The sequence below is a fragment of the Lutjanus erythropterus genome, chromosome 18, assembly GCF_056507025.1.
Source record: "Lutjanus erythropterus isolate fLutEry1 chromosome 18, fLutEry1.hap2, whole genome shotgun sequence".
NCBI classification, from domain to species: domain Eukaryota; kingdom Metazoa; phylum Chordata; class Actinopteri; order Lutjaniformes; family Lutjanidae; genus Lutjanus; species Lutjanus erythropterus.
This window is the reverse complement of record NC_139334.1, coordinates 1,163,626-1,189,957: the sequence shown is the minus strand read 5'-3', so window position 1 is coordinate 1,189,957 and position 26,332 is coordinate 1,163,626. Positions and strand designations below refer to the sequence as shown.

The 26,332-nt window shown below is 40.4% G+C and overlaps 1 protein-coding gene across 1 annotated transcript in view; it reads left to right on the top strand.

Moving 5' to 3' along the window:
- The window catches only part of babam2 (BRISC and BRCA1 A complex member 2), a 117,075-nt gene extending 111,540 nt beyond the window's left edge, over window positions 1-5,535 (top strand). The window contains exons 9-12 of the mRNA XM_084743188.1: window positions 3,050-3,120; window positions 3,207-3,289; window positions 3,403-3,556; window positions 5,168-5,535. Of these exons, the coding sequence (XP_084599314.1) occupies window positions 3,050-3,120; window positions 3,207-3,289; window positions 3,403-3,556; window positions 5,168-5,231 (372 nt within the window). The 3' untranslated portion in view covers window positions 5,232-5,535. The remainder of the gene's footprint in view (window positions 1-3,049; window positions 3,121-3,206; window positions 3,290-3,402; window positions 3,557-5,167) is intronic.
- The last annotated feature ends 20,797 nt before the right edge of the window (window positions 5,536-26,332 follow it).

Here is a 26,332-nt window from a genome sequence, read left to right as displayed (position 1 = left end):
ACTACTTTTGTACTCTGAGCTGTCTGGTTTTAAAATGAAAGCAACCATTAAAAAGTTCACCTCTCTTAATCTTTCCACAGGCCGAGGCATTGTTTACATTCTGGGTAGGCTCGCTCAGAAAGCCTCTCTGCCTGCATGTACAGTACAGTAGTGGCAGCCTTTTTTCTCAGACTGAGAGGAAAAAAATCTGCCTGCGAGGGCCTAATTCAAGACAAGAAAGACCCGGAAACTATGCGGACAGGATGGTTGCTGACGGGGATGAAAATGCAGATGATGAGACTGAAAACAAACACAGTATTCTTGTTCATTAAACATAAAATGCATAATTGCTTTTGCTGACAGGGTATTCTCTCAGGCCAGGAGTCAGGGGTCCTGACGTAATCATCTTCTCCCCTTCTGTTTACTTTCCACTGTCACATATAAAATATTGTCAAAGTTCACCTAAAAAAAAAAAGGAGTTCTCCAAAAAAGGGCTACTAGATGCTCGCAAATACAGTGTTAATTTTTACAAGCATTTTTAATTTAGTTTTAGTCTTAATCACCAGAGGTTCTAAATCATGGCAAAAGACTTTATATTTACCTTGACAGACACTGCAGGATGGTGTGTCTTCAGGTGTCTTTTGTGTTTTTTTGTCTTGTCTTTTTGCGTCAGGGCAGAACAGAGATTTCCTCATGATTTTTGTCATCAACATTTTTTCATTTATGTCATTGTCACTATTTAGTCATGAAATAAAAGGACATCAACAAATAAACACATAATTAACACTGCAGATATATATGATTTATGAACACCATTATGATTCTGTCTGGTTTGATCAGGTGCCAATAGACAGTAGTAAAGTAAATCCTTTGTAATAGTGCAGAATGCACCTTTATACAGTTTCATCATGGTTTTCTATAAGACAGATGAGGTGGAGTCTAGGACAATATAGTGTGTGTCCTTATGGACTGATTTTGGTTACCCTGGTTACTTGTCATGGATTTTAACAAAGTGTTTCTGTCAATAATTTAAATTATATATTTTTAAAAAGAGGCTGTTGAAGAAACCATTGACTCTTTGGGCAGGCACTAGCTACTTTCAAGGTGCCACATGTAATGTGAACTTTTGTTTTAAACATCAAAAAATGATCAGCAGAATGGGACAAAATTGTGTTGCAGAGATATCTACTGAAGTTAGCATGCTAACCAATTAACTTCAACCTGTACATCTTGTAATACCACTTTGTACCTCAAATGGCGATAGTCCAGTAGTGTCTGGAGTCAGAGTACTGTTTGGAGCTGCTGTACAGTTTTCTCTGTCATGAAACTTTCTTCCGTCAGTCTCAGAGGATGTGTTCGGTGCTGATCCAGCCGTGTTCACTTGGAAGCTTTTTCCACCAAAGTAGCTCTTGAACCTGTTCAGTTCAAGCTTTGTGCAATCTTGGTGCTATCAAGTGAACCAACTCGCATTTCCATCAGTTTTGAGCAAATCTGTTGTATGAAGAACGTCATCAACAGCAGCTGCTGCACAATGAACAACAACCTGTAGAATATAACATGCCCGCTTTGGTTCCTAGTGCTCTTACATACTGAACCTTTAAGAGAGTGACTCAGTGTGCCAGGTGTTCAATAATAATCATATTTGTGTGGTAATTTGCCTTTTATGTGACGTATAATCAGTAACTCTAAAAACCCCTGAATGTGAGATCATTTTGACACGTGTCCAGTGGTATGGAGCTGATTTGATTCCAGCGTGATTATTCATCATAGGTTCACTCTGTTAATAAATTCTTACAAAAAAAAAAACTGGATTTGCAATAAATGATGTGAGAAAATCACATCTCTGGTGAGATCTCATCAGTCACCACTCACAGCTTCTTCTAAACCTTTTGTGGCTGTACCTCACGTCTTTCGTTCAGTACAGTTTGAGTGGTGAATGCGCCCAAATGATATGGTTTTCCTCTGGATTTGTTTGATATGGTTTGTGAATATGCTGTGTTTATGCTGCGTCCTGTAGGCAGCATAATAAACACTGGCCTGCTTTCAGACCCCACTGCAGTCAACTCAGTGAACCCGTGGTTGTACTGTGAACCACAGCACAGACCGTTGGCACATGTTCATATATGATGCAGCCTTAGTTCTGCTGGGCGTGCCTCCATCTAGATTTAAATGTATAATAGTTTGGCCTGAAATTTCACCATTGTTGAGTCTTTTTACAATTATTTAGAGACAAGAGACATTCGTTTGAGCACAGACGTGTGTCTTGATTTTGTCTCTACATTAAAAAAAAAGAAAAAGCATCTTTAGTTTCTGTTTGACTGTAAAGTCAAATAAATACAACAAATCATTAGAAATAAAGATGCTAACTAGGACCATAAAGGGTTCTTTGGCTTTCCTCATAGAATGATTTCTGGTAGAACCTTTTAAAAAGGCCCCACTTGGAATCCTTTGAGTTCTACCCAACATGAACGGTTATACCTATACCTCAGAACCTTCTCTGGTGGTTCTGCCCAGAACCTCTCCACCTTCTAAGAGTGCTAACAAGAACCACTTATATTCCAAGGGCTTTATCTAGAACCCACCTGGGGTTCTTTGACTTCTCTCCATAAAAGAACCCTTTTTGGGTCATTGTGGAACTTTTTCTAAGGGTCCCGCTTGAAACCCTTTCAGAGAGTATTACCTAGAACCCAACATATACCTATAACCATCTGTCAAACGTTTCACTCAAAATCTTCTTTGGGGGTTCTATCCAAATAGTTCTTCAAGGATTCCAAGAATCCTTGAAGAACTATTTCTTCCAAAAGGATTCTTTGGATGAAAATGGTTCTTAATGGCATCTTTCGTCTTACAAAGAACGCTTGATAAACCCTTTTTTTCAAAATAGGGTTCTCCAGAAACAAATGGTTTTAGGTGGAACCTTAGCTCTTCAGGAAGAACCCATTTGGAACTCTGATTTCTAAGAGTTTACATGTAATATTTAGTTTTTGTGAATGCTTTAGCCATTTTGCTTTTGCCTTGCCTTTCATCCATGCCATTTTGTGTTCTAAATGTTCCACTTTGTTCTCTCTAGGTGCAGTATGTGATCCAAGGGTATCACAAGAGGAGAGAATACATTGCAGCCTTCCTCAGCCACTTTGGAACGTGAGGCAACTAAAGCGTTGTTCAGCGGTTATTCGATTGTCCCTGTCCTTTTACAACAAGTTCTGAAATAAATGTGTGTGTCGCAGGGGCGTGGTGGAGTACGATGCAGAGGGATTCACAAAACTCACTCTTCTTCTCATGTGGAAGGACTTTTGCTTCCTAGTGCACGGTAGGATAGTCGCAAAAACACACACATTCATATTGAGGTGTGATTGTCATCTGCCTGGATCACATCTGTTCTGATCCTGTTTCTCCCTCCCCGTCCCCCTCTGTCCCTCGTAGTGGATCTCCCGCTGTACTTCCCCAGGGACCAGCCCACCCTCACCTTCCAGTCTGTGTACCACTTCACCAACAGCGGTCAGCTCTACTCTCAGGTGCAGAAGTCGTATCCCTACAGTCCTCGCTGGGATGGAAATGAGATGGCAAAGAGGGCCAAGTGAGTACATCCTGCCTCATTAAACTACTACTACTACTACTACTACTTTTCATCCGTATATATGTTTAAACCTTTAAATCCATTTTAAGCGTTCAGCACATAGAGTTAGACTTAAATGCAGCAGACATCCACTGAAAAGTTAAAAAGTAATTTATCTTGCTGAATATCATGTATGATCTGCATTAGATATACGATACAATCAGACTATATTGTCAGACTGCTCTACACAGAGGCCATTTGTTCATTGATATTCACAGATTTTATTCCACCTTCAATAAACATAAACTGGAATGACCCCATTAGAGTAAATCTATAGGCGACGGCTCCGGCCTGCAGAGTGTTTGCTTTTTGCAGTACATGGCAGAGGTTAATAACTGCTGTAAATATTTGACAGATCAGAGTGACGACAGAAGGTGTAGAAGGGAATACATAATCTGTTCCCTGTAGTCTGTTAGCTCCTGGATTTGAGTGCAAGAGCTTTAGCTCAGTAAAGACTGTTTAAAGGAAAATTCTGGTGCTTTTCAACCTGGTTCTTATTCACATATTTTTTGGCGTACTGTCTGTGGATGCTGCTAACTGTGCGCTACAATTGTTGCCTTCAAAATCACATTTTCTTTCTTTTTAAATCAAATTTCGTGCCATGGATTGCAACAGATATTTGAGCAAGAGGGTCAGACTTCAAGGCACAATTGTATGCAAACTGCATGTAACAGTATATACATTGTAAGGGCATTTTCAGTACATGCCGAGTTTATTGGCACAAAAGTCGTTGCTGGAACGCATCTTATTTGCCTTTTTCTTTTTCTTTGTATTTCTTTGTGGCATTTCTTAAACTGACTTCAGTTTTGTTTGACAAGTCGATGGAAACATGACTACTAGCCTGACCAACAAATGGTCACGCATAAACTCCCAGTGAAACCACAACTTTGGCTAAACAAAAAATATATATAGACCACAATGTAAATTTCTGTGTTTTTGAATTACAATTTTAACACATTTTTATGATTTTTTGTCATGATAAACAAACCTTTGTTTTATAAACAGTAGAGTTGTACATTTATTGATATTACAACCTGCTACACAGCAACTTTTCAGCATTTTCCTGGCTGTTTTCCCCGACTTCCAACACTGATTCTATGCTAAGCTAAGCTAAGTGATATATTCAGATCTGATCAAACAGTGGCATTAGTCCTCTTGTTTAACTCTCTCCAAGAAAGCAAATAGCAGATTTCCAAAAATATTGAAATATTTGCAAACCTGACACAAGCACACATACAGACTACTTGAATACATGGCTGAATGTTTCCTGGGCTGCTGTGTTGTTTTGTTTTTTTTAACCCGTTTGATATTCTACTTGCAGTTGTGTCTCCTGTGCGTCTCTGCGTTCACACATGCACAGCAGAGATCTCATGTACAGCTGTAATTGTAACAAGTAAACACACTCTGCCTTTCATCTGCACTTTGATACAAGCTGCGGCTGGGACTGACCCAGAGAATTTGTCGGATGCTTTGAAGCAGTTGAAACACAATTATTGTCATATTTTGATGTTTTATTTGCTCCCTCTCTCTTCTCCCCCCTCCTTCCTGTCTCTCTCTGTGTCTCTCGCCCAGGGCGTACTTCAAGAGCTTCATCCCTCAGTTCCAAGAGGGAGCCTTCGCCAACGGGAAACTCTAGTACCCTCCAGCTTAATGACATGCCTGGAGAGTTGCCTGTGGGAGTGTGTCTGTGAGTGTGTGTGTCTGTGCATGTCGCTGTGTACCTGTATGAGTATGCACAGACTGACATTAGTGAAATGTGCTGTATTCTAACAGTACAGTGAGAATGACAGTGTGCTTACTGCACATCGACTCTGCCACAGTTTGACCTTGACATGGTTGCCTCTTCGTACGTTCACCTTTTTATTTTCTTAATTTTAGTTAGAAGAAACTTTAGAGGAAGTTTAGAGGAAGTCGTCCAGACGCTGCAGATATGCCACAGCTAAAAAAAACTCACAAAATATCTGAAATTAGCACAAACTTTGAATTTATGCTGTACATACAAGCAATTGCTTATGTTCCCACAATTAAAGGGGCAGTTCACCACAAAATCAAATACACACATTTTTTCCCTCTGGCCTGCTTATCTGTCTGTACTGTTTTGGTGTGAGTTACATAGTTTTGGAGATATTGGCTGTAGATATTTCTGCCTTCTCTCCAATATAATGGAACTAGATGGCACTGGGCTTATGGTGCTCCATAATCCAAATACATTTGAGAAACTCAACAGCAATGTCTCTTTCCAGAAATCATGACCTGGTTACTAAAGGTAATCCACAGACCTTGTTGTGCACAGTTTCACATGGGAACTACTTTCTGTCTGCGATAGAATCTACCATAACTTGAGTAACTGGGTCATGATTTCTGGAAAGAGATGCTGCTTTTGAAATTTTCAGATATATATTTGGGCCAATTTGAGCACCACAAGCTGAGTGTCATCTAGTCCCATTATATTGGAGAGAAGGCAGACATCTCTACAGCCAATATCTACAAAAAATCTGCAACTCAAAGTATGTATTTTTGATTTTTGGGGCGAACCGTCCCTTTAAGTTCCTCCTTAGAATAATGTGAAAACAACAGCAGACACTTTAACACTGAGCTCACATCACACAATTTTGTGAGAGCGTGCTGAAATCAAGATTGTTTTCTGCTTATTGCCAGCTCACAGTAAAGGGCTTTTATTTTGAAGAGAAGCTCCAAATCTTGACAGGAACCAGTTGTGACAACCTGTACAATTCTGTCTGACCTGACAAACATTAGTCTTGTTGAATTGTGTTGTGCCAATGACAGGGTTGGCTCACGACACTCCATCCAGAGCTGCCGTGCTACAAACAGATATTTGTTGATATGTAAACAATATGTAAAGTATTAACTACATGTAAATCACAAAGAGCTGTAGGGACGATGCAAAACATCTTTGTGTACTGTTTGTTTGCCTCTGTCACTCACGCAATTGTCAAATTGGCTCCGCTGTGGATGTTAAAATGATCTACAACTCTTTTTGCCTTTTGATTGTATGTTCCATTTGACTGTTTAAAGGCCTGACATGTTGACAGTACTGTAGCTTTACTATATGTTTTGACAAAATTTCTACCCAGTAAAGACGCCTGTGTCCCCTGACAGTGTGTCATTATTTTGTCTTTGATCTGCAGTGTTTCTTTGCTTTATTGGAAATTATAGAATTCAATTATTGATAACAAATGGATGGCTGGGAAAGATCATTCCCACGGTAACGACTTGAGAGCGTTCACAACATCAAGATACTTGTATAATGACATTGTTGGTCTTGTGGGGATTAAAATGCTGTGCGTTGATAATATAACACGATCTCCATTACATTTGGGTTTAATTAAATTGAATGATGGCCTTTAGCTGATCTGAGGTTTCCATATATTATATAACACTTCCATATTGTTAAAAGCTTCAGTGTGTAAGACGTACAGGGATTTATTAGCAGAATATGGAAGAAATTTAATATTATATTCATATTTATGTTTTCATTAGTGTATAATCACCTGAAAAATTGCTGTTATGTTCTTGTGACCTTAGAATGATGCGTTTATATCTACAAAGTGCACAGGTGGCTTGCCATGTGGAGCTAGTGGCTCTAGAGAGAGTCGTTAGGGTGTTTTGCAAGTTTCATAGCTACTGTAGTTTCTCCATGTTTGGAAGGGGAGGGTGAGATGAAGTGTTTTCAGTCTGTAAAGTCACCACTAGATGCCTTTAAATCCTACACACTGGTTCTTTTAAGGGTCAAGTTGAAATCTTGGAGCTTGCACTAAAGTCTGAGTTACTCATATTTGTGATAATTCCAGACCATTGGGCGCAGCAGTTCTTTGGCCTACATGTTAACATGAATGCATGGTAATATGCTCACACTTGCAATGCATACCTTCTACGAATTAGCTCTGACGCAGTTTATTTACTTAGTCTACACTACATCTTCTGACAAAACTATGCTTTGCACAGCCAAATTTATTTGCACCAAGCTAGTTGATTATTTATTTATTTTCAAAAGTTTGCCTGAAAGCTAGTCACCACATTACTTAGGATTCATCCTCCGGGGACGTTGAATAGCTTTGCCAAATTAGATAGCAATCCATCCAATATTTCCATCACAGTGGTGTAACTGGCCAACCAATACTGTCATCCCAAGAGCCACGCTGCTAGTGTGGCCAAAACCAGAAACAAAATATATTTCTGAGTTCAATAAATGCCTTTTTATAGAAACAATGCTTTTCATTATTATTTTTGTGTCTAACTCATAGTTTAAAATGACTCTCTGCCCTCCAAACATATAAAAGTGTACTTTTATTTTTACACCTCAGTATCTGTAATGCATTTATAAACCCTAGAGATGCTGTTGTTTTTTACAGGCCTCAATGTGCTTGTGTAACAAGGAGCCACAACACACAGGATGTGTGTGTGTGTGTGTGTGTGTGTGTGTGTGTGTGTGTGTGTGTGTGTGTGTGTGTATGTGCACAGGCGGATGTGCACATGCATGTGCTTGAGCGCAGCAGAGTGTGCGCTTGCTTGTTTTCATCATTAAATATGAGGGTCATAGTTAGGGGTCCTTCCTGGCCTCAGGCGCAGCCCTTTGCTATATTTATTGTTGGTAATGCAGCAACTGTCAAGTCTAATTGAGAACTATAGGGTGAATGTATCTGGGGCATTTAATAGCATCAAGGCTCTTAATAAAATAATTAAAAAGCAAGATTCTTTTTGTCTTTTTCACTGCCCCGCTCCATGTTTCTTGCTCTAACCTTTCCCGACCTGCTTTCAAAACATCTCTGCTGTCAGCCGCGGGACGAGCTGCTCTCATTTTGGAGATCGGGGGGGGGGGGGGTTCAAAGGAGGGGTAGTGAGGCTGATGGGTAGCATCTTTAACAAGCATGAGCAAAGAATAGTTGAGTTAAGTTGAGTCAAGTCGAGGCATCATGACTTTGCACTCAGAAGGCAGCAATTGATTTTCAATAGTGGTGAATTTCAGTGTGGATTTAGCACTGTGTGAACCTCATGCCATTTTTATTCCAAAATTAGCGCACATGCAATTTTTTTTTAGCAGCTAAATCCACTAAAAATAAGGGCCTTAAGTCTGTCAAAACTGAATCAAGGGTTTACATTATACTGTTTTTACACCAAAATTAGTGCAGATATTTTTTTTTAACGTAGATAAAACCACTGAAATATAGGCGATTGAGTCTTTCCTTTTCTGATGTGAAAGTCTAGACTCAAGTCATGTGCACATTTTTAAAAGTGTCTCTGTGTTCGAAGTTTGGTTTCTGTCCTGCATCCCTGTTTGTACTTTTCGATATCTGCTTTATTTTACTTTCATTTCACCATTTCCTGATTTTACTGCTCCACAATAAAAGCTTTTAGATGACAAAGTAACAGGAAACTTTTATTGTGAAAAATTATAGGAAATGCCACCATTTTACAGCCACAGTAGTTACTGACACAGGTGACAAGCCTTCGCTGACTCACCCAGGTGTCATGTTTCTATCACTGTCGTGACCACTGCAGAGTCCTGTGACCTGTAATGAATGCCAATTGTACCCTTTCCCATTGAAGCCAAAAGCCAGATGTCTGTGACTGTTCGGTTTGTCCACCATTATAGGGGCTTTGTTGAAATTAAATCATTAGATTTAAAAGGTGCATCTTAAATTATTCTTCTGAATACAGACATGACATTGCAATGTGTAAACTGTGCCCTCTTAGAACAACAATCTGGAGAAAAGTATTCCCTCTTGAAGTTTTCCCTCAGGCCTTGATGTTGACCCAAGCTGACATAAGCCCTTTAAGTAACTTGTAAACAATTCCTTCCAAAGTCGCTTTAACTGTGTCACTGTTGCGATGCTTAAGTCACATTTGGTTAGCCTCCTCCCTCAAAAGTGTCTGCGCCTAAACATGGCTCACCTTTACACGCTTTTAAGCAACTTAACATGGATTTATCCAGTGTAATGATCCTGTGAAGGTGCTGCTCAAGGTACCTTTTGAAGATGTGTTTCTCAGCCCCCTGAATCACAGTGCAGAGGTCTGCCAACCCTCCGAGCTAATACTCCAAATCCACTAATCCAGCCGTCTTTAAGAGATCTCAACGGCAGTCGGATGGAATAATTAAAGGCTGGAATAATTAGCTTGGAATCTGTGGACGGGGGATGATTAAATTGATGAGAGTTGTTTTTTTTTTTGGTCCGGCTGAGTTCACGCTTTGCTGGACTGGGACTGGATGGGAGGAATGATGGAGGATGTGTGGTCAATGTCCCTCAGAGGATGAATGGGCGATTGAGTGGTATTTTTGTTTTAACTGTTCTTTTTGGCTTGAGGTGAGAAGAAGTTCAACTCCACCCTGCCCTTGCTGGTGGCGGGATGGCTAACGCAAGCTAACGCTGTACAGCCCTGATGCTAACGGAGGCCTGTCTGCTACAGAGGCAGGTGTCCTTGGCTAAAAGCGAGCTGGCAAACATGAATATTAGCTTTAGATTAACATTAACCGCTCTGGTGACAACCCCATAAGCAGCTAGCTCGGAGGCAGCGAGGACCTGCCAGCCCGGAGAAATGACAAGTGTGTGAAACAGGATCACTTAAAGCTGAGCAAAGAGCACCTTCCTGGGCAATAACCCGGAGTTAGCTCTTGGCATCACTCACCCCACTTCACCTCACAAGTCGGGCTAGTCGCCAAAAACTTTTGAAGAGTTGAAAATAAGCGGAGGGGCGATGAAGTTTGCGGGGCTGCGGCGCCAACGCAGGGAGAGTACATGGAAAGATGATAACAGAAAAGTAAGTTAAAAATGATTGAAAATCCTGAGTCATCACCTTGTGATTGGAGATGGCGAACAGCTGGGGCAGTAGCGAGGGTGAGGTAATCAGAGGGAAACTAGAAGCACCCAAAAGGCCTAAATATGTCAGGGAGCGGTAAAAGGCAGACTGTTTGAGATTGTGTGCTTTCCTCCCCAGTCATCATGTCCGAATCACCCAATCTGTCAGCCTCGCCTTTTATTTTTTTTTTTTCCCTTCCCCGTCTTCATTTTTTGAACAGCAGACTTTTGACTTCACATATTCACCCGGAAAAGACAAAAGACAAACAGTTAGCCAAGTGAAAGAGGAAGGGGGGGGGCAAAAGCACAAACTCTCGTGACTGTGGGGTACTTTGTGTTTTGTCTGTAAGTACAAATTCAGAGTGACATATGGGGAGTTTTGTCCCACCAACCCACCCCCCCTCCCCGATCATCTTGGAGGGAGGGGGTTGAAGGGAAGAGGAGGGGGCTGGATTTCAGAGGCTATGCAGCATTTGCAATGCAGCGTAGGGTTGTTGATGCGAGCCATGTTGAGGATGATGGAGCTGAGAGGCTTAACTAATTTTGGAAAGAGAGAGCAGGAGGAGGAGAGCGGAGGGGGGATTTGGGGCCTTTTGTTGCAGCCTGTTTGATCTGGGAATTTGAAAAAAAAAAATGGCCCAGAGATGTCGTGAAAATGAGAGAATTACTGCTTGGGTCCCTCACTCTTCTTTTTTTTTATCAAACTCGGGAGTAGCACAGGAATTCTAATGCACTCTCGAGTCAAAGCAGCAGATTTTTTTTCTCCCCCCCTCTTGCTTACAGATAATAACTGGATCTAGTTAAACCCTGATTGTTAATTGCTAATTACTCCTCGTACATGAGAAGCCAGGAGAGCGTAGCTAAGCTGATCAAATGAGTCTTCGCTCTGGAGCTTGTAGGTTTTTTCCCCGTTTTGTCTCGTCTCCGTGTTGTCGAGGCGTTCTGGATGGGCTTGTTTTTCGATGGCTTTTGACAAGATAAAGACAGATTTTTGTTGAAGAGGGGAAAGAGCAGAGCGGGGGCCTCTCCCTCCCCTCCTCGTTTTTCCCCTGGGTGTGATCACAGACTTAAACCTTTCATGGGTTAACCAAAGCACATCCCGCAGGTGTTTTTTCTCTGGAATACAGCTCTCGGTTCCCCTGCGTTAAGCGAGCAGTTTGGCCTCGGTTCAATGTTCTTGATTGTCGTAAAAGATGAGACTCAATTTGCTCAAAAATACTCAAACTGGCACCCTGTGTTTCTGCAGCAGAAAGGGATTTTTGGAGCTTTAATGGAGGTTTTAAAGGTAATGTTTGTCACAAAGCCTTATCTCAGAATCACTTTATTATCAGATGGTTTCATGAAATTCAGTCATGCTGGGTGGGTTATTCTCACTTTAATTTACTCCTCTTGTTGTGCGTGTGTTCTTTTACTCCTCAGCGGCTTTTGTCTTGCCTCTCGCCCCCAGATTCCTCCCCGCTCCTCTCCCTCCACCAGCTACCTGAGGAGCTGTCAGTCTGGATTGCAGCGCTGTCGGTTCAGCCTGTCAGGCTGAGGGACGCGTTCTGATCAGCCGTGGACACTGATAGACCTGTCAGGTGAGATGACAGCCGCAAGTGAAGACGCGCGCAGACAGGTACATGTAATGTGACAAGACTCCTTCATCCCCTCCACCGCCACCCCCTTCCCGCTTCCCTTCACCACTCCTCCAACTTCCGAAAAATAAATATCCATGTGTTGGAAGTTGGAGGAGTGCACAAGGGATGAGCATGTTTCCTGACGAGTTGAGGGAAAGTTTTCTTTTTGAGCCTGAGCGGATGTGATGCAGCCACGTGATGGAGTACGGCTCAGGCATCAGTTTGGTATCGTGTCAGCTTGCAGTCTGAATGTTGCTTGTGCACACGCTCTGCATGAAACTAAACGTAAAAGTTTTCTGTCCACTAACTTTCACTTTTGCCTGAAGTCAAATTTAAATACAAGAACCTGTGTTTTGAATTTGCATGAGTGTCAAAAAGCAGCAAAATATAAAAACATTTCCATTCAGATCATGACCTCATTTACATGAACTACAATATGTGAGCTTCATCCAACTCGTTTGATTGGATGTTTCCATCCTTGGAGCCAATAGAGAGGCAAAGTCTTTGGAATTCAGAATTACACGTGTGTCAATTTAAAGCATAATTTTATAAATCACTCCTGAGTTTGTAATGGGTTTATCGCAGTATAGTTTTATTTTATGTGAAAGCGCTCTGTGAACTACATCTCATCTCGCACATTATACACCACAAACACAAATCCCTGACCAGTCTGACTGTGCAGCAGGTTGATATTGAGACAAAAATACAAGAAATTCTCATGGCTCATATTTTTTTGTTTTCAGTCAAAAATTTGCAACATTTTGATTGAATAATATATTTAATTTTAAGAAAATATTCCTGATATTCCCCCGCACACCACTAGAAGAACTTTGTGCACCACCAGAATCAGGTTTGAGATTCTAGGCATGAGAGGCATGATTGTTTTTAATTGATGGCATTGCAGATATTTCTTGGTATTGTAGTAATGCATCAGTCATATGTAGGTTATTATGAGCTGCAAAATTATTTAAGCTTTGATGTTGCAACTCAGATTAGGAAATCACTAGTTTGAAACTCACTAGTAAGTATTAAGGCCTTAAGGGCTTTACTTTGTGTCTTACCGTGAGTGTATCAAACACATTTTTCACAGCTGCATCTCACAGATGTTACTGTGACTATTCACATTTCAAGTCTGTTTGCATAAAAAGGTACTTGACATGTTTGTTCATCTACAAGGATTTTGCAACCTAGCTGATGCAGATTGTGCTCCTGAGCCAGAGAGAGGCTCACTCTGCTCCAGTTTGTAATCCTAAAACACACCCTTCACTTCTACCCTGCAGCTGGGAGGCAACACACGGGAATTTCTTGAACATCTTTAGCAGTATTTGGGACAAACGGTAACTTCCACTGTATATTTACTGTCACAAGACAACTTCACTGCTAAACTCTCCATCTGCTCTGAGTGCATCCAGCAACAATCTCTCTTTCTTACTCAGCAACATTCGCTACACAGACACACCCTGCCGTGCTTATCTACATATGCATCGTGCTGTTGGCGGAAAAAAAAGTTCTACAATGTTCACACATATCAAAGGAAAACTGCAGACTGCATGAAAAGTTTGGCTGCTCGTTAACTGCTGATGCTTTAATTTGTGCAAACAAGATGAAACCGGTATAGACAGACGCATCGGTGTGGCATGAATGCTGTCATGACAAGTGTAATGCTGCCGTCTGAACAAGGCTTTACACTGATATTTAGTAATGATTTTATATGAATATGAAACACCAGTGCAATCCGGTCCTGATGACTGAGCTAGGAACCAACTGCCTCGCAAAAACTCAGATTCACTCTGTTTTCACTTGATTATCTGAAAATTTCTTTGATTCGATTAGATGTTGCACCATAAAAGCACACAAACCATATGTTATGCTTACATAATGCATCTTGCCAAATAAAGTTACATTTAATCAAATTACAAAAGACCAATCAGCACACTGGGGCTAGGTAGTATTATTCCAGCATTGTACTTAATGTAAATTTGGAAATGGCAGTGAACACACACACAAAGCAAAGAGAGTGGTAGGTGAACATAGGGGGGCCTGACAGCAACTTTTTGCTCCTGGGCCTCCTAACAGTTAAATCTGCCCTGATATTATTGGGGCATTAATTATGCTAATTTACAAGTCTCATGCATGTGCACTCAAATACACAAAATGTGGGTCATTTACACAGTTATCTGAAGTTACGAGCATTTGCTGAATCTGACTTTGTGACAAACCCTTCGCCTGAAAAAAGTAAGCCAAATGTCCAATTTTGAAATGTGGGAGCTGTATCACATATTAATAATTTGAAATGGGTTTGAAATAAGTGAGAGAAGAGCTACTTTCAACACCGCTGTCACATCAGTTTCACATGTGGGTTCAGCACTATGATTAGACATTAACAGTTATCCAAAAGCCAACACATGATCAACAATCTATAATAAAGCAGAGCATCAGTAGTGTTGCCTCATTTTATAATGTCACACAAGTAGGCAATGAAAATGGCAATCAGTGTGTTTGCCCTTCTCTCCACGCAGCAGCCGCTCTGCTTCAGTGTATCCACACATCAGTGCTCAGTGGCAGCTCCACCACATCAGGTCTCACCCGCTTCAAACCCTCCGTGCAGCTGTAAACTGTTGACTTCTATCTGCTCCTTTGGCCCACTGGGTCATATCCTGAAGGACTGTGGGTAAAAATACAAAAAGAGGCGCAAACGCTGGGGTTGTTGCAGCGAATGAGATAAGAGCAAAGGGTGAGTGAGGGTGGGAGGAGGAGGGGGCTGTTGGTGGTAGTGGGTGGGGGGGTGGGAGGAGGAGGGTCGGGGGATGGCTCATGCCAAGTGACACAAACCCCCCTTGGCAGCCTAATTAAATTTTCCACTTTTCCACACTCACATTAAGCCTCCATCGAGCCGGATGTAATGGACGCACCGGAGGAGTCGACCCCAGGAAGAAGATCAACCACCACCCCCTCCTCCTTCCTTCATATTCATCCCACAATTCCACATTTCTGTTTGATGAAGGACTTTTCAACCACAAGAGTCTCAACTGATACTTCCATTTATTTTTCTGAGTATCTTTGCTCAATTTTGTTTTTCCATTGAGCAGATATTTAGGCTTATGTATGTTTGAATGTGTCTTTCTTGATTGACAGGTGTCTCCGTGTATCAGTCAGCTGTGATTGCAGCTTACTTATCCATCTTCAGCATTTTTCACTCTAAATGACTGACAACATGGCAGCAAGCTTCAAAACATCCTTTCAGAAACCCATGGGGAACCAAAATACTAATTCTCAGGAAGTGGAAACAACAATCCCACCTTGTGTCCAATGATACATACAAGAATTGACTTCTGTCATACACTGGGAGAAACTTTGTTTTAAGAGCTTAAAATGGTCTAAATGTCTATGTGAGAGAAATCTTGGGGTGTTCTGCTCCTGCTTTATCTTGAGAAATCACTAATGTGGGTTGGTCCATTGCTCTTTACCTACATTATGTTATTATGGCTATATGGATGGTAGTATGACTCAAAGGAAGTAGGTGTTAGAATAATACTGCATCATGTAGTGTCATGTGTGTGAATAATAGGAAAAATGAGTTTCCAACTGGGACAATTCATGTAAATGCCCCCTCAAGTCTTCCATCAGTTCCCCCAGAAACCATTTGTCAGGGCTACTGCTGCTGTATACTGGGCTTTGTGATTGGTTTAAAGAAATATAAATTAGTGTTTTCCCCCCCGTATTCCAGATTAATAATGGGTCAGCCAGCAGTCTCACAGTGCTGCCAACATGGCTGCAGACACTTAAGCCCCATTTGGACTGGATTTATTTTACTTATTTTTTTTTTTTTTTTTTTTTTTTTTTTTACTGCAACTATAATAATAATTACAGAGACAATTGCCAGAAGTGAACTTGAGTCACATGACTTAGACTCACAAATTTGAAAGACTGAAAACTTGACTTGGACTTCAACACCAGTGATTTGTGACTTCACTTGAAAATTCATGATACCTTACACTGAGCCCAAAGATAAAAAGTGTCTTATTTAAAAAGTCTGCCACAAATCAATTAATTGCTCTTCATTTCTTAAGGTAACATTAGCTAATGCTTAGCTAATGACAGCTAGAGAGCAAACTAACTTTGTAAATTAATGAGGTCTGGAGGCTCACTGTTACATTATTACTCGAAACTCAAAGTTCAGGGCTTAGGACGCCAGTCTGGACTTGGGACTTGACTGCAAAGACTTTAGACTTTGTGCTGTTTGTGACTTGTAAAACAATGATTTGGTTCCACCTCTGGCAGTTACCCACAGTTTTTTAATTAACTGTCTGGTCCTCCTGTAATTTAAATCTCATTTGAGCTGCTTTTCCTTCTGCTGCATTTATCAGCTCAGTGTGAAATCTGACTTTTGTGTGAAAATAGAGGAAGTCGAAACTGTTTTTACTAAAGTGATAGAAAGAGATTAAGACCAACATATATACAGACTTACCTGGGAACCAACATGACAACAACAAAAAAAGCCATCAGGGGAGCAAGATCCCACAAGCACAGCAAATGGACTGTTGTAGGTACTTTTGTCCTCAATGTCCACATTTGTTGCAGACCACAGCCTGTAATTTCGTCAAGGTTAATAATATTGGCCAGAATGATGAGTTAAACAATATTTTACTCCCTACCTGTCTGTTGATTTGGCTATATGTTAAAAATCTCATAATAAGAATTTTTGAACTAGGAAAAAAGATGCAAGCAGCAAGGTTTTTAACAAATCTACATGATACAAAGAAAATGGTTAACACTGAATTAAAAGTTGCCATATTTCTATCTGCCTGACCTCAAATTGTAATGAAGGTATCAGACATATGACAAGTAAGATATCACAGTGGCTGAAAGCTCATCAGTTACAACACTGATATCCTCCCATCTGATTCCACAATTGAGTTTCCACTGAGGACCCAGATAAATCGGGCTAAAACAATGTGGATTATTCTACAGTGAAGATAAGCCTCTGCGTGGCATGTTAACAGATATTGGCACACTAAAAGCTGAACACAAAGAATTCTGTATGTTAACACTAAGAAATGCAAGATTGCATCTGAAGACAAGCCAACAGTGCTAATCTTCCCTAAGCTTTAACAGGACGTGGAGTGAAGTTTTCCAATTACTTACTGCTTGATTAAAAGACTCAGTAGCAACAAACATAAAACTATAATTTTTTTTTTCTTTCTGCATTTACAGTAATAGCATGATTCAACCTCCAGCGCAGAAAAGCTTTTGGACTTGTTGTGCGAAACACTTTAACCACTTCCTGGGAAAAAAAAACCTTTGTTGCACGTGAAGTGATGTGTTCTTGTTTCCAGATTTCCAGAAGAAATGGGTAGTCAGATCAAAAGGCTTGAAAGTCAACTGTCAACAACCAAAAAATACAAGATAAAATGATGTACCACCCACACTTTTCATTTAAGAGGTGATTTATGGGAAGTATAGAAGAAAACAACAGCAAGAAAGTGCCAAAAACACTGTAAAAAAAAATTAAATAATAATAAGTAAATAATCAAAAAAATATACAAGAATTTAGTGGAATCAACTCATATTTTCTTATTAAGTTAACAAAAATATGAGTTTTATTTGTTCAGTTTAAACTTAAAATTTATAGAATTTACTTTCAGAACTTAGAAACAACTAACTTGAGTTTTTTGAGTTGAAATGATGAGTTGGATGAATGAACTGCACAGAGTTCAATCAACTCATTAAATTAAGTTTCTAAAGTGAGCCTCTCCTGACTTTACCTGAGTTTTAACTGGGTTTTATTTTCGAAAAAAAAAAAAAACTTTTTTTATTTTCCTATCCTTGCTTTGTACAAGATGTGGTTTCTATATACCAAATTATTTTATCTTTACTTTTGCTCCTTTTGTGAAGCACTTTGTAACATGGAGTTTGAAAAGTGTTCCATAAACAAAGTTGTTTTATTTATTATTATTAAAAACATGATAAACATATTATGTTGTTGTGCACCACCAGAATCAGGCTTTACATCCTGTTTCCCAGGATGCATTGTTTGAGAGTTAAAACTTTCCTGAGATCTTTTTTTTGGTGTGTGGTTTGAAGAAAATATATTTTGAAAACTTGCTGTGTCATGGTTGCTTGTTTTCACAATCATTAAAAACCTGTGAACATGTTTTCTCAAGTACAACTGAGAAATCAAGTTCAATTAGAAAAGTGTTTGGATCATAACATTTCATTAACTTTCCTTTTTAAATTCAGTCAACTTAAAGTTTTAACGCAGACCAGACACTAACTTCACGTTAAAACAAATATTTTATTTTTACAGTGCAAGACTCAGCAAAACAAAAACCAGCTCACACACTACATCTTAAAGGCAGCCTCTGCTTTAAAGTTCGGTTGGTTTTGGTTGGAGTCGTCCGCCGTAGACAGAAGCATGATAGTTTTCCAGCTGAGGTCAAACAACAGCCGGACGGTTCAGTTCCTCGACCAAAACCCATTAACATTCCAAGCTGCACAGCCCTCAGACTGCTCTCAGACCAGCATACTCATAAATTACACTGACAACCTTGTTGACTGAGTGAGATAAACTTGCCCATTGTGTGTGCAGTGTGACTGCACTGAGATGCGTCACACAGGAACCCTATTTGATTTGACTGTTTCGGGCCAACGACGAGGAAAACAACACGCGGGACGACCAAAACAAAATAATACACACATATAGAGCCCATTTTTTGTCAGGCAGCCAACACGTTCCTCTTCTTGGTTTCTAGTATCGAGTGGGAAGAGGGGGGGGACTTTTGTTTTCTTCCACTAAAAACAAGCAGTCCAGTAAAAGTGGAAGGAACACCGGGGTCCTGTTTATTTGCGAGCTGCAGGTGGCTGTGTTGACCGCTCGGCGCCTGCTCAGAAGTCCCCCGACCACTCGTTCTTTTCTTCGCCCAGACCCTGTTATTTGTTCACTTCTTCCACCACATGCTCCAATGTTTCCCCTTCTCTCTCTCTCTCTCTGCTGTTTTTGCCTGAGCAGCGTTCCATTCTTCTTTGTCTCAAGGTACAGCGCGTCTGTGACGCACTTCCTTCCATTGTATCAGGAACTGATACCTTAATGCTTGTGAAGTTACTGTCAAGAGTGTGTTCGGGCGTGCTGATTGGAAGGTGCTGTGTGCTCAGTACAGGTAAATATGCGTGTCTCTACTGTGGTCATTTGATCAAACAGCTCTGCCTGCTAAATGACAGAGTAAAGCACTCGCTTTAATGCAACGTCCTGTGTCAAAATATATTCTACATCTGCCAGCCACAATGACATGAAAACAAGTTGTATTTGACGTTGAGTCAGATGAGGTCACTTGGTTTATGTCCTCACTGCAGCAGCAAACAAGCAGGGAAACATTTGGTTGCTACGTGATGGCATTTAATAAGATGCTCCCACCCCCTAATTCCCACCTCACGGCAATTCCAGCACTGCTCGCCTTTTAATTTGTGGTCCGGCAAACAATTCTAGTCTCATCTTAAACTCTAATTGTAAAAATGCATTTGTTTACTGTAAAAAGAGATTCAGCTCCACATCCAGCAGTGCTGATGTGTAGGCAGGCAGGTTTCAGGTTGCACCACATTAACCACATATCAGCCCTGCAGGAAAGTAAGCACTTCTCCCAACGGGCCACCGTTTCTTTTAACTGCATGGAGTGATATTTATATAAGTGGAACCTCTTAACATAATTAATATTCAGCAAGACAGCATATTTAGCATCAAGCTTAATCATTACCATAAGAAACCTAGACCTTCCCTCTGTTAGGGAGCTGTATATACCTGGAGAATTAACAAGTCTGTGATTATAGGAGGAGATCAACAGTTTACAATGCCTCCATACTGCTCTTCTGGTGTAATCCAAGTCTTCTAAAGTCCCAACATGCCAAGTTGACTTGAAAGACGTCATTTACACCATGTTTTTAGCCTGAATCTTCACTGTAGATCCTTAGCTCAAAGCTGCGTTCACATGTGCATGCACACTGTCTGAACTGGGTGTGTGGGGTGACAGTCAGCACACACAAGTGAACAGCATGTCAAGGCACGTCAGAACCCTTCATTGCAAAAGTCATGTGATGTAAGTCAAATGATGCAATGTCATTTAATTAACTTCCGTCCACCTCACCTCCTCCCTCGGTGGAAGTGGCTCTTTGTGTTCCACCCTCATAATGACTACAGCCACAAGTTGTTGCCTAAAATTAAACAGAGATATGGGTTGTGATTACAGTTGCAAATCTTGTGCATTTTCTTTAACTGATAGTTGAACACATTAATAATCAATAATCAAGTAGCTGGTGGAGACCAAAAACAGAGCTAAAAGAGAGTAAATATTGGTCTTCCACTCCTCAGTTGGACACGGACATGACTCCAAATGAGTGAATGACAATTATGTGTCATAACTGCTGGATGTAAGTTATTTTGACAAATTTACCTTATCTATGCACAGACACACAGTGAGGTGACCTGTTAGAGACAGATTTGTAAAAGAATATCCAAAATTAAAGAGACAGAGGCAGAGAAGTCCAGAGATCCAGGCATGGTAAATGCTAACATCTTTTCAAATCCACAGGGTCAGTTCAGGTTCATACACATACATTTGACTCCAAGCCCAAGCCACAACCTCATTTTACCAAATGGTGAATGAGTAACACACACAGTTGTCGAAAGTAATTTCACTAGTTACCCCAGTGCCTTTTTACTCAGTTTGTACTGACTTGCTGACATGGCATGTCATTTAATTTGCAAATGTCACAGAGGAAAAATATCAGGGGACATAGGCTGCGAAAGTCCTGATGGAGGAGGATGGGCTGAATGGATGAGTCAAACAGGACTTTCACCCAGGAAATGGCAAGTAGTGTGCATAACTTATCTTCACTAACATAAGTAACAGACTTATTTTAATCAAAACCATGATATTTTCCAAAAAACAACTAAGTAGTCTTATTTTGTGAAACTAACTAAACTGTGACCATTTAAGGTTAAGTTACAAACGAACATTCACTGGCTCTCTCAGTCCAAATCAGCCCAGCGGTTCACTTCAGCTCACTACAGCTCCAACAACCTGACACAGAAAAAAAATATCATCCTGCTGCTAGATGAAGCATCCGTGTTTCAGATTGTTTTAACGTTGTAATGGTGTTTGACACTGACGCAGCAGACACGTCCCCAGCATTTCAGAGCAGAGAAAACTGCTCTTTTTGGGGTTTTTTTCAATATTTTGAGACCTAAATTTATGTACTTAGATATTTTTTAATCATTCTAGTTTGGCTGGGTGGTTAATAACATGTTTATATGATATGACAAATCTGCCAACTGCATGAGATCACATTGCAAGCAGAGACAACCCTGATGACATCACAGAGGTTAGAAAATATTATGCAACTGTTCTCACAGGCTGAGTAGTACTTAACTGATTTTCATGTGTAAAAACAGTAGAGTGGCTCTTAAATTACTGTCACTCAATGCCAACAATATACAGGATTCTGGGGATTTTATTAGACGATTAACATGTCTAATGTTCATCCATTCCCAATTGAAACTGTCGCTGAAAATTTCCCAAAGTGTTAATTATTTTTGCATGTGGGATCTGGCATTTAAGCTGAAACCACACCAAAGCAGGTTGACACAACATAATGATGTGACTGCCTCCTGCTCTCATGCAGGAGATAGACTGCAAATGAACAAGAGGAGGATGCTGTCGAGCAGCCGTGGTGCTCTTTGCATACCTGAATGTGATTGGCCTTATTGGAGGATATGCAGCCAATGAATTCATATTCTTCTCTCCACAATCCCACACTCCAGAGGTCAAGAATGATCAAATTATCCCTCCGCGCTGTTGTGTTTGACTGCTTTACATGAGTCACCAAGGCAACCAGTAAATGAAATCACTGAAGGATGGTTACTTTAATTCACAGGAGCTGTCTGCCAGTCTGGCATCCAGCCTCTTTTTAAAGCCATGTTCCTGCACAGTGGGCATCCTGATGAAACTGCTGATTAGATTTCTATTTAAAAAGTGCACAAGACACGGTGACAAGAGAGCACATGTTTGCCATTGCATTGTCAGAGCAAACCAAGTCATACGGGAGGGTTTCAATAGGTTTTATGTCACTGTGGAAAAGAGAAGAGCAAGTGTTGCTCACCGGCAGGTCTGCCTAGCCTCCAGTATCATGTAGTGAACGTAGCAGACATCAGTTGCGTCATAACACAGAATACTAACTGTGTTAGCACGATAATAAATCCCACTGTCAGTCACGCTGATGGTTCTTTAACCCACCCTCTATGCTCCGAGTCAGCACTTTGGAGCCTGCGTGTGTCCAGAACCTGAGCTGTGAGATTAGCCATGCTGATCATGTTGAGCTATTATCTAGGTTAAGGTATTACGACAAGACAGGTGAGTGACGCCAAACAGGAGAAAGCAAAGGAAGGCAAGGGCAAGAAGAAAAAAAAAAAGAAAATATGCCAGCAAAAACACAGAGCACAATGATCATTGTGGAAAATTGCTGACTTAAGGAAAAGTGTCAGTTCAGATAAAACAAGTTCCTCCTCTCTGTTCTATTGAGCTGTTTTCCTGCTAATTTATACAGTGATAAAGTCAGTCTGATACTATAAATGTTATCAGTGGAGTTCATTTGAATCTATTTGATGCTTCACAACAAAAACTAAAGAGGAGAATGGTTTTTCCTACTATCACAAATTGCACCTGAATCGTGCATTGCATTTGATCCAGAGGGACTAACATAGATAACAAATGACACTGATAGATATAATAAACAATTATGAATATAGTTGGAGATTAATTTAACAGTTGATTAATAATTCATTCATCATTGCAGCTCTACAGTAAAGTTGTATAAAACAGTGCATCAAACATTACAGTTCTCATGATGCAGCACAATGGGCCCTGTTAATATTACTATACATCATATTATTGGGTTATTATTCATTAATACTGATGCCTAAATGAGTACACAGTATTTTAATGCTGTAGAGGTGGACTTCAGTGAGGTTATAGAGGTAAAACTTCAAATTCATTTTGATAATACAATCATACAGCATACAATTATACAGCCAAATTCATTCTCTAGAGTTAAAAGCAGTGGGCAGCTGCTGTGCAGTGATTGGGGACCAGCTGCAGTTGGTCAGGGGTACTGACAGTAGAATTGACCACCTGATGGGACAAACTGGAGCACCTGCAGTGCATGGGGAGAACATGCAAACTCTTGTTTGTATTGACCATGTGATTATAATACCTTCATTAATACTGTTATGGGTTTTACAGGCTTTTACAGAGCCTGGTATCAACATTATTATCTGAGCTTACTGGTGTGTAGAGGTCTTGAATCACAACAAACTCACAGTTTTAACATGGAAGGACTTTGCATAAAGTGGTACATAAAAAAAACAGCTGTCTGCAGCTTGTATCTCTCTTTCTCTCCATTTGTCTCTCACTGACTGTCCTTCACTTCCCTGTTTTCTTTCTTGTCTGCAGATCACTACAATGAGGGGGAGATGATATTAAGGCCAAAACAGTCTACAATTGTATTTATAACCACCAAAAGTAAGCAGGCTAAAAAAAACAAACTAAGTAATTTACAGAAAATAAAATATATTCTGTGGCCCTGGATGATGTTTAAGAGCTCCTCCAAAATTACCACAATGAGGCTTTCAGGGGAGCTTGTGGCCTTTTCCCTCCCAGCAATTCAAACATTAAGTAAAACATGATATTTACCATGGAAATGTAATGGAGTAAACGTATGATACCAATTGACGGTCAGGTTTACTTTTGTAGTCCCCTAAACACTGCTGGAGTGTCACAGGAAAACAGTGTTGCAGAATCTCCCAAATAATTGAAGCGAATAGTGTGGAACAGTTTGGAGGAGGGGTGGGGGCTACTAATACTAATACTCTGCCATTTTTAGCCTGAGGAGAATGTGTGATGTAGACCTGTATGTAACCTATATAAAATAAACTGCCCACCAATATATAATAATATAAAATAACATGTTTATACTCAAACTCATGCCTTTGAGTTTATGCTGCCTTAAAGTGGGAAAAAGATTTTTAAAAACATGGTACAACTGACTTAGGTGGTGCTTAACATTTGAGGTTTAGCAGCAACAATTTAAAGAGGTGTTTTTTCTTATATTTTCAATATTTACCATTTTGCAAGACTTGATTATTCTTTTATAGATAATTAATAATTTATTTTTTGGATGCTGAGCACATTCTGTGCATAATTTGATGTTAAACCTGACTTAGGCACCACTTTAACAACCCTTATAAATTTTATAAACGATTTAAATGGTCTAACAATAATTAGATTGTAAGCATATTATTATCATTAATAAACAATCATAAACAGCTATAAGACATATATCAGTGTTCTCACTTTTTGTAAAGATCCTGTTACTGCTCACTCATTAATATTACTGTTGAGTTAGTACCATTTACAACTGGCAAAGGCAGCCTCATTGTAAAGTGTAAAACAGTGCATGCTGAAGGTGTCAAGGTAAACAATATTATATATATTAATATTATTAGTGTATAAACCTGGTAATTTGGCGTGTTAATTTGATATGTCAAATTAAACTTTTTTGCTATCAAGATATTCTGACCAGCTAGTCACTTGATGATGATTTATAAAGTCCTTACAACCTAATTATAAATGATTTATTGGGGTAGTCTTATTAGCCTGAATAATGAGTCTAAGGTTACCTGTAAACCACGTTTTTTAAATAAATTAATCAAATTAAATGTTTCTCCTTTAGCACTACAGTTGCTGCATGCAGTTATACACCATTAGCCTAATTTCATTTTAATATGTTGGTCAATAGAACTTGGCCAAATTGTCATTAATTCACAATCTCTCATTCGGATTTAACAGACGGGTACTTGAAGGCAGCATTAGAGCCATCTTGCGTCACGAGCACGTCGGGCACGGCCAGGTAAGCCTCCTGTTTATAGTCTGTAGTGAACATAATTCCCGTGTGGACGGCATGCTGGATTCCCTATGATGTATGATGGAGGCGCATAGACGCATCAGTGGCGCACGAGCTGCGGATGAGCCGGCCTCAGTGCGCACACTGACCCCTGAGCCCTGTATCTGTCACCTGACCTGGTCACCCAGTTCCTCTGCGGGGCAGAGCTGCTGAGACACTCAACTTTTTAGTAAGTCCCTGAATGTGTCATTTACCATCAACATGCATGAAAAGTAATGATAAACTGGAGCAACGCGGTCTGACTGACAGGCGTCACAGAACGCTGTTTGTTCTCTAGTCCAATTTTTAACGTGATATCTCATTATGGACTTAAATATCCAAACATTGGCCCCGTATAGGAACAGAACCTGTCACTGTGCCATACCTGCTTAAACTGACGCCGATGGGTGCATCTCAAATGATATTACAGCATTAATTATAGGACTATGGCAGATTAGATTTCCCCGAGCAATTTAGCAGAAACTGTGTCGCTTAGCAACACCGTTAACGTTCAAAAGCTGTGTCGCTGGCACATGATAAACATTAATCATTAATTAATATCATTCGAATAAAGATTTATTGAACATCTGCGTGCTCTCTGTCGCCTGTCAGCCCGGGGCAGCAGTGACTTGAGAGCCGCTCCTCCACAGAGGAGTTACAGATGAGTGCACAGGTCAGGAGGAAGGTTAATGACACCCAGCAACTCTGGAAAGGGTGACATATTGGAGGGCTGAAGTACCTACAGTGTAATTGACGTATTCACGTTATGAGCAAGCGGCGAGTGGTCACCTCAGAAAACCCCCTGCACATCATTTTCCCTCCACGCAACTTCCCCTCCTGAACAGCAACACAGCGGCTGAAACTTTTTTGACGGGAGCGTCTCTTTCTGGCAGAGATGTGCGCGGCGAACAGCTTTAGAGAGCTCAGCAGAAGCAGTTGTGGTGATACAGATTAAAATAGGAACCGTAGCAGATTGGATTAGACTTAATGCGCCATTTCAGATCGTGTAACGTGGCACATTCTGGGCGCCGTGCCCTTGTTTATGAGGTGCGTCCGAATTACAATTAGCCCACATTTCACCGAGAAGCCTTTGAAGCAGCCGTGCTGCACCGTTGTGCAGACCCAACCAGTGGGCCACGTTCATTTGACCAAATGTTCTGTGCCATCCCTTTCGCGCTCCGTGCCACCTCTCCAAATTACGCACAATGCGTCTCCGCCAAATGACATAAAAGGCTTAATTGTGCAGAAACGCCGCATGTCCAATCATTGTGAGGGGTCTTTATTAACAGGAAGAGCAGCAAATGAAAGAACTCGCTTGT